We start from the raw sequence: 12,962 nt of genomic DNA, 5'->3' as shown, positions 1-12,962 counted from the left end.
GAGAGAGAGAGAGAGAGAGAGAGAGAGAGAGAGAGAGAGAGAGAGAGAGAGAGAGAGAGAGAGTGAGTGAGAGAGAGAGTGAGAGAGAGAGTGGCAGAGAGAGAGAGGGAGGGAGAGAGAGAGAGAGTGCGTAGAGACGGCGACGGAGAAAGGAGAGGAGAGGAGAGAATACGCACACCATGGAATGCACGCGCGCACGCACGCACAAATGTATGCACGTGCGCACGCATCACGCGCGCACGCACGCACGCACGCACGCACGCACGCACGCACGCACGCACGCACGCACGCACGCACGCACGCACGCGAAGAGGCAGACATCGGGGATAATGCGCGTATACGAGCGGACACGCCGGGCTTCCTCGCTGCATGAAGCAGGAGAGGCTTTCTTTCGTGTTTTATAACGACAATTTGGCGCATTCGTTTCGACTATAGACCGTCAATATTTTTGCTTCTCTCTTTCTCATTCTCTCTTTCCTATCCTTCTACAAGATGACGATAATTATTAATTCGACTCTTCCTTTCGTGAGAGCTCATGTTTGATCGAACGTTAATCGAACATTATCGCCGCGAGTATTCTCGACACGAAGCATCCTCTCGATTTCACCTCCACTCCTGGCATCCTCTCGACTTCACCTCCACTCCTGCGACAGGTGATTTTCGTCTCCCGCGTTGGCCCTTTAAATCTGTTTTCGAGCTAGGCGAGATGAGACTCGGGCGGGAAGATAGATCCACGCTGATAGAACGATTAAAGATTCCGAGAGACGCGGATACGCGTGCGCTCTTGGCATTGCGGAGAGTAATCTCCGATGGTGGGTCGTGCGATTTTTCTCGATTGCGTGCGATCCCCTGCCTCCATGCAATGGAGGTCCAAATCCACGTTCTTCCTCCTCCGTCCGCGAAGAAGATAGCAGTGGCGGCACGAGGTAATAAAATCGCGTCGCACCGCGTCGCTCGGCCAGAAGCGGCAATGGATGAACGAAAGGGTTAGCTTCGAGATTAAAAGGAAGTCACCCCCTGCACACCTCCCTTCTCATCTCTCCATCAATCACAATTATATCCTCTCTCTCCCCTGCTATCGTTCATAATTACTGCTCGTGACTTTATCCCGACGCTCGAAGCTGCCGGTCGACCAGCTCGATGCGTAACGTGTGCGCGCGCGCGCGCGCGCGTGAGAGAGAGAGATGAAGGAAGAAAGGTGGGAAGGAGGGATGTTCAGAATACGAGAGACAGAGAGCACAATCGACTTTTGGCACAGAGATTACTGTAAAACTCACGGCTGCCGGGGGTGGCAGGAATCTCCGGGAAAGGAAAAAGTTCCAAACCCTCCGGCTGTACATAGTCACGATCTCGTCGCGGAAACGGAAACGAATCCCTTAAAAAAGAGAGAGGGAGAATAAATTTCTTCTCTCTCTCTCTCTCCCTTTCCATCCTCGTTCTCTCTCGCGAATCAGCGCTGTGCGACGAAGCGTCTCCGTCCGCTACGAATTTTCTACGCCGCGCTACACACGGTGCGTGCGTGTGCGTTGTTTTTTTATTTATTTTCTTTTCTTCCCTCGAACGCAATGGAAACGCGGTTGTTCGTTACACACATACATGCGCGCGCGCGCACACACACACACACACACACACACACACACACACACACTCGGCACGCTCTGTTCCCGAGGTAAATAATGTCACGCGGCGATTCGATGACGCAGAGCGCTCCTGGAGCGCGCGGGGCGGCGAACAGTGCAACGGTGCATTAAACGTCGTCGCCGCCGTCCACCAGCCGATGAACTTACGTCACATTAAAAAAAATTGTTACCGAGTAGTCAAGGTCGCTTTTTTTCAATGCAAGTTCGCTCAGGAGAAAAAAAATATCACAGGTAAAGTCGCCGTGTGCCGTCAGCGCTGACCTTACACACATTTTTTTTCACACACGATAAACTCGATTCCGTACGGGCGATATGTTCTCGCCGACTGCACCATCTGCGCCGTTGATACGACCAACTGACTTTACAAGCACCTGCGCTTCCTCGCGGGCTCTCGCGAAATCGCGAACTTCTTTTCACGATCGATTCATTTCCACGAGGAATTCGCGATCCTCATTTTGCGTGCTCGTCGAAAAACTCAATGTCCGGGCGCGAACATCACGGAAAGGGAGGCGGAAGGGTGAGGGTCGAAAGAGGAGATAGAGAGAGATAATCCGGCGCAAAGTGCCCGCAGGAGCCTGGAATATTTCGGGCCAAGAGCAAAGGGTTCACAGTGAGGTGAGGGGAAACGAGACCGCATCGCGAACTTGACCTATCTGACCGTGCATTTAGAACACATCACGGAAGCGGAAATGGGTCAAACGGGATTTAATATGAAGCGACAGTCCGACTGGCGTGGCTGAGAGACGTGCGAAAATCGGGATCGGCGAGAGCCTCTATCGAATTGGCGTCGCGATTCGCTCGATTTTTGTGAATTCGATCATAAAACCGGTGAGCAAAGTCGGTTCTCGTTCTGACGGCATGTTCATCATCTTGCGGCTGTCAGGGATCAAAGGTGGGCTTCCTCTTGCCGAAACGTGACATCTGGACGCCGTGAAGCGACCCGGAATCCCGATTTAATCTCAAGAAGGCTCCAGATGCGAGAGCCAAACTGCAGCGATCTACGCTCAATTATCGCGCTGAAACAACGTGTTTCGTGGGTGGTTAATGTACTCACGATGAGTAATCTCAAAATTTTTCGGATAAATGAAATTTCACTCCAAACCAGTGAAAATTCACTCCAGCGGTAGTGGAAATATCCGCACTTAGTATCACAAGGGTGAGTGTCTTACTCAAACGCAAAGTGGATCCATACGAGTGAACGTTTCAATCGGTTAGGGTGAATCTGCTTCTGCGTTACGATGAAGCATCAGGTTTATCCTTCAATTTTTAATGGAAATACTCACTCGCATTGATTCAGAGTGAAAAAATTCATTTGGTATGAGTGAAAAGTCTTTTGACTTTTGGTATAAATAAAAAGTCATTTATTTGCTATGAATCAAAAATCATTCGACTTCAGATAATTTCAAGCTCTGTCTCGTTGCTCTCAGAGTGAAATTGCACTCGGAAAAATTCGGGGAGCACATGAAAGGTGGTACTAGAGTCTCATGCGTCGAACCATCGTTCATGCGCTCTCTCTCTCTCTCTCTCTCTCTCTCTCTCTCTCTCTCTCTCTCTTAACCGTCTGGAAAACCGCCTCAATTAAGAATTGCCTCGATTAATTCATTATCCTTCGTTTCATACGTGATATGTATGCTGCACATACACACACACAAACACACTCGGCGCTATCGCAGGACGACCTCGCTTCCCTGTCGAGGCCCCCGCGCGCACCTCGCTCACCTCGCACACGCTTACACGCGTGCATATAAACGGAAACCCTTGGAGTAGCCTCTACCATCCACCTCGTGTGTACCGACACTTCTGTCACGCACGAGTGGAGGGAAACGCGTAAGGTACAAGTGCACGGCGTACAGGCCCTGTAGATGCAGCGCGCACCGCGCGCGCCTACGATTCACCCCTCTTTCCGTTGGAAACGCTGAGGGATGCCGAGGGGGACTGCGGAGAGCACGGGGGCGGCTCTCGAGCGGGCACGTACGTGGGTGCGTGCGGGAGAGGGAGTGTGAGAGAGCGCTACTCTCCGAGCGGAACGGAATCTATAGCGGGAGAGCGAATCCAGGGCGCGTGGAATGTTTCTCTCTTTCTTCCATCTTTGTCCTTCTTGCGAAAACGCGCTTTTTCAGCAACACCGCCCGGGACAACCCGCGAAAAATCGAACGCATGTCGATCGCTGAACGTATCAACGACGTCGAGAGGGCGATTTCGTCGCGTTATCGCGTCGTAAAAAAGAGAAGAATCAGGCGACACGAGCGGTGAAAACGCTCGGCTGCTTCACCCCCGAAGAAGCTCCGCCGCCACGACGACGAGGACGACGTGCCTCTCGAACGGCGAACGGGGAACGGCGCGAAAAGGGTGTCGCGTTGCCCCGCAACATTTCCGCGGTACTCGCGCGTGTCTGACCTCCAGCAGTTCTACCCCCGCTTTATCTCGCTCGTCCTCAGGCTGTATCAACCTCGTCGCCCCTCGAGCCTCATCCCTCTCTTCCGTTCGTGCCTCCTTTGCCAACCGATGGACTTGAGATCCTTTATTTTATGTCCCGGCTGCCCCTTCCTATCCCGCATTCCTGCAAACATCTAGGACATCCACCTTGTGCCGATAAGGCGTCACGATTAGGAGCGCGCGATGTCGTGCTTCACGCGACATTCCGCCATAACGAAAACACCAGCTGGCTTATTCGGCGAGATAAATGCACGATGAGCGATCCGATTGTGCGAAACGCTTCCGCCTGTATCGCGCAAAATTCGTGAGTAATTACATATCTCGATCAGGTGATTATTCCTGTGCCTAATGTTATAATTGACTTCAGAAAAAGAGGTTCTCAGCTTGTCCTGCAAGTTCCGGTCCAACCGCCACTATGTAAGAACGTGTTTGAACTTGTTCAGACGTAACCTGTGTTTCGGAATATACTTTGGATTATTTACAAAGGTTTTAATTTATCGTATATAATTATCGTAGAGTAACATTGGGACATTGCCTTATCAGGCGCCTGAAGACATATAATGAAAGAAGAAAAAGAAACTTGTCCTGTATTTATGTTCACTCGTTTGTTTGTTTATATGTATACTCCCTTTTGACTCAAGAATTGTTGGAGACGTTGAGACGAAATGTTTTATAGCTTGTTTAATACACACATATCTCATTTTAACTCACATACTTCTATATGTAATTAGACTAACTTTTTTATATACGGTACCAAAAAATAGACTCCGACAAGTATGTATTCTACATTCTCCTTCCTTCTGCAAGTGAGTATCTGCGTATGCGTAGTATAGTAAAAAGTATTGAAGGAGTAATGACAGATATGCGGTATAGCCGATACTTACACATGTGTCTTCAACCAATCAGACATGACTATCCAACTTACACATCGCCAAACATCTCATTATTTACATGAGACACGTGTATCAGTTCAGTACATATTTTTTGAAACCATATATTTCACCCAAGTTAGCAGTCTAGTGTATAATATAAATATCTCTGCGTTTAAACGTTCCAACTAGCTTTGTAAATTTTAGTAATCCAACTTACACATCGCCAAACATCTCATTATTTACATGAGACACGTGTATTAGTTCAGTACATATTTTTTGAAGCTATGTATTTCACCCAAGTTAGTATTCTAGTGTATAATATAAATATCTCTGTGTTTAAACGTTCCAACTAGCTTTGTAAATTTTAGTAATCCAACTTACACATCGCCAAACATCTCATTATTTACATGAGACACGTGTATTAGTTCAGTACATATTTTTTGAAGCTATGTATTTCACCCAAGTTAGTATTCTAGTGTATAATATAAATATCTCTGTGTTTAAACGTTCCAACTAGCTTTGTAAATTTTAGTAATCCAACTTACACATCGCCAAACATCTCATTATTTACATGAGACACGTGTATTAGTTCAGTACATATTTTTTGAAGCTATGTATTTCACCCAAGTTAGTATTCTAGTGTATAATATAAATATCTCTGTGTTTAAACGTTCCAACTAGCTTTGTAAATTTTAGTAATCCAACTTACACATCGCCAAACATCTCATTATTTACATGAGACACGTGTATTAGTTCAGTACATATTTTTTGAAGCTATGTATTTCACCCAAGTTAGTATTCTAGTGTATAATATAAATATCTCTGTGTTTAAACGTTCCAACTAGCTTTGTAAATTTTAGTAATCCAACTTACACATCGCCAAACATCTCATTATTTACATGAGACACGTGTATTAGTTCAGTACATATTTTTTGAAGCCATGTATTTCACCCAAGTTAGTATTCTAGTGTATAATATAAATATCTCTGTGTTTAAACGTTCCAACTGGCTTTGTAAATTTTAGTAATCCAACTTCAGAGTACAGAGTTGTTTACGTTATGTCATGTTTAATCCTTTCGTCCCAAGTGGTACACATAGGTATCATAAATATTTTAAATTACTGGAAAGCTAGAGAACGTGTTACGGACAAGAGGGAATATTATATCACTCCGGGATTTTATGTTATTACTGTGAGGTTAAGTGCCAATCAACATCAACAAAGTTAATGTAAATGCTACGACTGAATAGTGAGCCGCTGTTTTCTCCCAAAAGTTATTTTTGGTTTGCTTCTTATTTCTTTATTTTTTGTGCAGAACATATATGTACCAGCTGGATTTTCTACCGGTACACAGTTCATCAGTAGTTGATAAACATATTTATATTTCAGTACTAAAATAAAGAGAATACTTTTGAGTCGGAAGGAACTGTGAGTGCATTGCTAAACATATGTCTGATTTTTGTCCTAGATTTTCTGACGATTATAAACCTAAAGATGATGAGACTGAAAGTGAAAATGAGTAAGAATGTAGATGAGGAGATTTTGGAAAACTCTCAATATTTAAAAAAAGTCAACAAGAGATGGAGAATTCAGAAACAAGGAGACCATGTAGAGATACAAGACGAAATTTTTACTTTTAACCGACTTGGGGAAAACAAACCTTTAGAAAATAATTATTTGCGTATTTTCTCACAGACAATCTCGTATTTTCATCACCAAAGCAATTGCACATTCGTCCGGTCAACTCTTACGTAACAATAATAATAGAAAATAATAGTAGAAAAATGTAATTGTCGTCAATGGACGACCGCAGCACTCCTCGGACGCATCCTTTACTTTAATCGTGTATAAATACTTTACTTAATAAAAAATAATATCCACACGGAAAAAAAGGTTTGGTTGAATTAACCAAATATCTGGTCGAATATGAACGATCCAGAAATTCCGATTGAAGTAACCCGAATTCTGTTTAAGTTAACAAGATTTTTGATTGACTTAAACAGAATTCAGGTTACTTCAATCGGAATTTCTGGATCGTTCATATTCGACCAGATATTTGGTTAATTCAACGAAACCTTTTTCTCCGTGCATTCTGAAGTTTTATCGTTCGATGTGTTTACGCACGAGGCTCTATTCCCTTCCTCAGTCTCGTTGGACGATTCGCTCGCGTTCATCGGGATGTACACCCGAATAAAATGTTTGCTTCCTTATATAAACTAAAAACTTAATATCAATAATAAAAAAAGTATAACTAGAAACTAATGATCCACGATATCAAGGCGAAACGTATTGTTTTCGCAGTGATTGCGCAAAATCATAAACGAAAAAAAACGATCGACACGCTTTACTCCGGTTAATAAAGTAAAAGATTTCTCTCCATGCGTATTTAACGCCAAATGGCCTATGCAAACGGAAACAGTGGCAACTCGCTCTCTCTCTTTCTCTTACAAAAGATCCTTTCGTCGACGTTTGTCGTTGACGGAAACGTTCGAGGTGCCACATTTCGCAGCTTCAAGATATCGCCTGTAACAAATAGATTTACGCCGCTCACGATTGACGATATAGCGCGACGTACTTTACACAACAGCTACGTTGATAACGTACGTCTACCTTTTAACACACCGCTGGTAATGCACATGCAACGCGCCTTTACGCAGCTTGCGAGGGTACATGTTGCTCACACAGAACGCTACATTATCGGTATCCACTGTCTCAGTGCTGATGCGAGGCGCACTCTGCGTCACAGTTCTCTCGGCGTCGAGTTTCAATCGCGGGGAAAACGTTTCGATTAATTGGCTGTAAGTGCGTCTAGTGGTTTACCCTTGAAAACGAGCTCGCCGCTCATTCAATCGACACAATTCGCCGTAATGCTCGATAATTTTTGCGTCTCAATAATTCGGCACGATCTCGCACGTGCAACTGTGCGGGAACCAGAACACGTCTGTGTAAAGGCGATTGCCGCTGCCCTCGAGCGCGACCAGCCTCTTTTGCACAAACTGCTGTTGACATCTGCTTCGATAGCCCGTAGGAATGGAGCATATACCGTTGCATTCGTCGTTTCTGAAAACAGGCAGAAAGAAATCGTGAGTTTTCTTCGTCTTCCTACTCCCTTTTCTGAAATTCCACCGGCAACGCGAGGGTCTGATTTTGAATTTTCGCGAAGTCGATTCCTACGAGACCATCTGACACTTGGGGATAAATAATTCCTGACAGTATTTTTATTTGAGGCAGCATTTTTTGCATCTTTAATAACAATCAAATACACAATTAGAATTTTAATCATGGGGGAATTAATTGAATATAAAAATATTGCCTCAGTTAGGAGTCAAACTCCACTTTCTGGTTGACGTAACATCGGTGGCCGAATTAATACGACATTGTAAAGACCAGAAAATGTTCGACGCGTGCGTTTGACACTATCAAAAGAATATTACTTTCCTACAAAATAATTTTTTGTATTACATCCGGTTTTTACTGATCTTTTTCCTTCTCTTGATTTCGCGCGAAATAGTTTGAACATTTCATAATATACTAACTAAACACCTGATTTTGCGTCTTTTCAGGGAAATAGTATACGAAGTAGTATGTTATTTGTTATAATCATATATATATATATATATATATATATATATATTATATATATATATATATCTTTCAAAAATTTTCAAAAGACATTTCTCATTGAGTTCTGAAACAACTTTTTCTCTGTCAAAATTATATTCAGAACTTACAAAGAAACCTACACAAGTATCCCATTTCCATGAACTTGTAATATGTTGTACTTTAGATCAAAATAACAGATACGTTTTTTATTATATGTGCCCTTTCGCAAGTTTAAGTGAAATACCATTTTGAAGAAAATTGGTTTTTTTCTTTCGAAGGGAATATAATGAAAACTTAAGAGATAGAAAAAAATATTTTGAATAAAAGTTGAATGGTTCGCGCGCGAAGAGTACTTTACAGAAATTATTTGAAAAGACATTTTTTTGTTAATATTATAATAATAATAACATTTTTTAAATTTTTTCAAGTAATTTCTGTAAAGTACTCTTCACACACACAAACCATTCAACTCTTATTCCAAATATTTTTTTCTATCTCTTATAGTTTTTATTATATTCTCTTCAAATGAAAGAAACCGATTTTTTTCAAAAGGATATTTCACTCTCTAAACTTGCACATATAATAAAAAACGTATATGTTCTTTTGATTTAAAATACAACATATTACAATTTCATGAAAATCGGAGGCGGACACTTGTATGGATTTCTTTGTTAGTATTTTAAAATTATAAAAATAAATAATTTGCTTAATACATAGTAAAAAACTTTGTTTATTCTTTCAAAATCGTTGTAATTCATTTAAAGTTGGTCCCTATTAAATTCTTTGGCAAAATTTTTAATATACCCGTATGTTAATTTATTAGAGTAATACAAGCGCGTATTATTCATACATAGCTTGTATATAGAATGTTACACACACACACACACACACACACATATAAAATATAACATTTAACATTAATAACTTTTTACAAAACCGAGAAACAAAATATCTCCTATCATCCTTCGTCCCGCCCCGCTCCGTTCCTTTCCTCACTTTCTCGCTTATAAAGAGACAAGGAGAGAAAGACTATCATTTTTTTACGTTTCTTTCATGTCTCATTTGGAGATTTTGCCACTCACAAGCATTTCTCGCTCTTGACGAGCTGTGTGTACTTGTTGTCCTGGTTTGGAAGGTTAACAATGTACATCCAGTTGCCTTGATTGTTTAGGGCCGCTCTAGGAACGATGTACTGCGACTGCGTTGGACATAAGGCGATGGCATCTGCATTCATTTGCCTTTTAACACGATCGCTCGACTTCGATTTCACGTAGCCCAGCAGAGGATTCATGCGGTAAGTTCGAGGCGCCACCTTGTCGCCTCGCGAGTATCTGTCGTGCAACATACAAAACATTATAAACGAATATCCAATCTGCATTTGTGTCATCGCATTCGACTCGTCTGTGCAACGTTCTGGCGTAATTTAGGACAGTACTTTCTCAGTCCGATATTATATTTAAAATTGTCTTAGATTTATCTTCAGATGCTGCAAGAGCTGATTCATTATCAGCAATATCGTACCTTGCATAAAGTAGATCTTGCGTATCTTATATAAAGTAAATTTAAGACGATTTTGAATATAAAATGAAACTGATAGTATCGCCTTTAGAAATAGGTGTTCTGACGATTACCTATTGGTCAACCATGATTGATTTGGGCTAAACGCCCCCTGCGAGTAGGTGTGTTCAGCCTGTCGTTGGATGTTACGATGGTACTTGAACGCCATTCCCGTTAGGAACGGATTCTCTTGCGATTGTGACGGCACTGAATATTTGTAGCTGCAATCCGACCCAATGTTTGATCTAAACTTCAATCTAGAAGAAGTACTTTCACGAAAGGCGGCACCGAGTCGTGATCTTACCCGTGATTGTAGCTACTGTTAATCGGAGGCCCATATATCGAGGCTGGCGTCGACGGGATTTGCGCGAACAATCCAGGATCGTCTTGTCGCGGATAATCGTAGCCTCGATCATAATCCGGAAGCGAACTTGAACATGACAGTAAAGAGAATAGCAACGATATTCAAATTTGCAAAAGAGCAATTTAAAGCTCCCATTTCCTTGTCGTGGGATTCTTGATTGATAACGTCAGAAGCGAGAAAATACACGCTTTTTTGCAAACAAAATTTTTGCAAATTATGTTGACCTAAAACGATATATTCATAAAATGACATTTGCAATCTATCAAGCAGATTTGTAAAATAGTCCGAACACTTTTCTTTTACTTTAACAATCAATAGTCGTAAAATTAACGTAAATCATGAATGAAGGTAAAGCAGAAAGGAAAGTTGTATCACATTAATTTCGTGGCTATTTATTGATTGCAGGTGTCATTTTATGGACATGTCTTTTTAGTTCAACGTATTTTTAGTTCAATGTATTTATATTTTCTGTATTATGTATTATATTTTCTCGTTTCTGACATCATGAATCAAGATGATCGCGGTGAGAGACGAGAAGCTTTAAATTATCTTAAGGTGACAAATTAGTTATAAACTTGGGAATTGAAATATTTTTGATTACGTGATATTCAGAGAGATCACGCGGCTAAGTTCTCTCAACTTAAAAGTTGACAACTTAGATATCAACTGAACGAGTGAAACATCGCGACGCGATGCAATACGACTGAGTTTCTTCCAACGCGTCGCCGATTTCTCTCGCTATTTAACGATTACCTTAACGATATTTGCGCGGAAAACGCGCTAATAAAATATCTCTACCTGTAAGTGTTGAAGTCATCGCGGGACTCGTCCCGCAACGCGGTACTAAAGTCGAAGCTGCATTTGTCCACGAGAAACTTGATGAGCCGGCTGAAAGGACGAGGAGGCAAGAACAAAAAAAGAGTGTTATATTCTCCGAGAATGGAATACAATGAGTCGGTAAAAAACCGACTCGGGCGTCGTTATTTTCTCGGGCGTTAAAGCGTTCGACCTTTGACCAGCGCAGCGTTCGCAGCGGACGAGCGATCGAAAAACACCGCGGTTGATTTATTCCGACCGAGATTTGTCTCGCGGGTTAACAAAAACATTATTTACGCAAGGTGTGTTTTCAACTGGGTCACGCACTTTATGCACCTTATGTAATGCGTTAGCTTGCTCAAGCGAATATTTGGTGAGACGAAGCCTCGTGTTTGTTTGTCGTAGCAAACTAACAAGCGATGTCTCGCGACGATATGCGGCGCAAGTCGCATACTATATAACATAACTGCCGCCACACAGCATTGCGCAATGTCGATTCAGCGATTCGATACTGTTGATGTACTAATTGACCACTAGGTCGTTCCTACGACACGCGCGTCTATCGAATGTGACAGCTGACGTTGGTACCGCGCGAGTTTCTTCGGTCAATCGCGGTTATTGCACGAACTCGTTGCATTTCAGTTTATCGAGACCTCATTGCGCCTATGACTTCTCTCTAGTCTGTTTCAGCACATTCATTACTTTCCGTTGATTATACGAAAACTTGACTGACAGTCAAATTATCAGAGACGCAGTAAATAGAAAGGTACGGCAAATAACATACGGTAAATAAGACACAGTAAATGAATTGAAACGTTGGAAAAAATTCATGAATAGAGGAGGTGACTCCAATATTTGTGGGAGAAAGTTAACTTCGGCATACGATAAATAAATTTAATTTGAGACTCGTACGCCTATTTTAATTATTGATATATTTGTGCTATTATTATTAGTTTTTAGCTCATTTCATTCATCGAGTGTACTTTTCAAGTGTAATTAATTAAACTAACGAGACGCAGTAGTACCGTGGAACACTTGGTTTCAATATGGTTTGAGCGACTTTTTTCGATGCATTTCAGCACGTAGCAGCTATATCGTACACGTCAAGAGAGCGTGTTGCGCCGCGCCTTAAAACTCAACTCATATGAGAGTGTCAGTCATTAAAAAATTCATGTAACTCTCTCAAAATATAACAAAAACATACTAAAAAGTTTAAAAATATGTGACTTATAATTTATTTGTAAAAAAATTACTAGGAAACTTTTTTGATTCATATCTACAAACTACTCAGACCTAACTCCTGAGAATTAATCCAATAAAAACTTGTGGAAATTAATAAAATGAGTTTTATGAAAATTCAATCTAATTTACACTATATATACTACATATACTACATATATTGGGAGTACAAATAAGTCTCCGCCGTTTGACAAAAGATGGCCCACCAGTAAGTTATGGTTGAAATTGTCAGATGTAAAACGTCATATCGTAAGGTTGGACATCTGGCAACACTATAACCTTGAAATATTAGTGATTTTAGCTAATGCTAGTATCAGCATCACATAATTTTTTTCGTGCGAAAATGTCGAGTTTTGAGCCGAATAAGCGTCATTTGCGGGAACTTTTGATTTACTTATTTAATTTGAAGAAATCTGCAGCTGAGGCGCATCGATTGT

General features: G+C 41.6%; 1 protein-coding gene and 1 long non-coding RNA gene across 4 annotated transcripts in view; one reads left to right on the top strand and one right to left on the bottom strand.

The window, feature by feature from the left end:
- Positions 1 to 4,868: 4,868 nt before the first annotated feature.
- On the top strand, positions 4,869 to 6,891 carry LOC116852401. Of its 3 annotated transcripts, none has more exons than XR_004379765.1 (3): positions 4,869 to 5,247; positions 5,317 to 6,292; positions 6,415 to 6,891. It is a non-coding gene; the product is annotated as an uncharacterized LOC116852401 (long non-coding RNA). The 3 variants fall into 3 exon arrangements; XR_004379767.1 differs by having other exon boundaries at positions 4,869 to 5,739; positions 5,809 to 6,292; XR_004379766.1 differs by having other exon boundaries at positions 4,869 to 5,903; positions 5,973 to 6,292.
- A 292-nt stretch (positions 6,892 to 7,183) lies between these two features.
- The window catches only part of LOC116852400 (protein spaetzle 5-like), an 11,006-nt gene continuing 5,227 nt past the window's right edge, over positions 7,184 to 12,962 (bottom strand). Inside the window, exons 3-7 of the mRNA XM_032832708.1 lie at positions 11,269 to 11,358; positions 10,411 to 10,536; positions 10,181 to 10,327; positions 9,632 to 9,880; positions 7,184 to 8,006 (exon numbers count right to left, since the gene is read on the bottom strand). Of these exons, the coding sequence (XP_032688599.1) occupies positions 7,835 to 8,006; positions 9,632 to 9,880; positions 10,181 to 10,327; positions 10,411 to 10,536; positions 11,269 to 11,358 (784 nt within the window). The 3' untranslated portion in view covers positions 7,184 to 7,834. The remainder of the gene's footprint in view (positions 8,007 to 9,631; positions 9,881 to 10,180; positions 10,328 to 10,410; positions 10,537 to 11,268; positions 11,359 to 12,962) is intronic.

The sequence above is a fragment of the Odontomachus brunneus genome, unplaced genomic scaffold (genome assembly GCF_010583005.1).
Source record: "Odontomachus brunneus isolate Ranch 3 - 2012 unplaced genomic scaffold, Obru_v1 Obru_scaffold_222, whole genome shotgun sequence".
Classification (NCBI taxonomy): Eukaryota; Metazoa; Arthropoda; class Insecta; order Hymenoptera; family Formicidae; genus Odontomachus; species Odontomachus brunneus.
The sequence above is the reverse complement of the archived record's forward strand: the minus strand, read 5'-3'. Positions and strand labels throughout refer to the sequence as shown.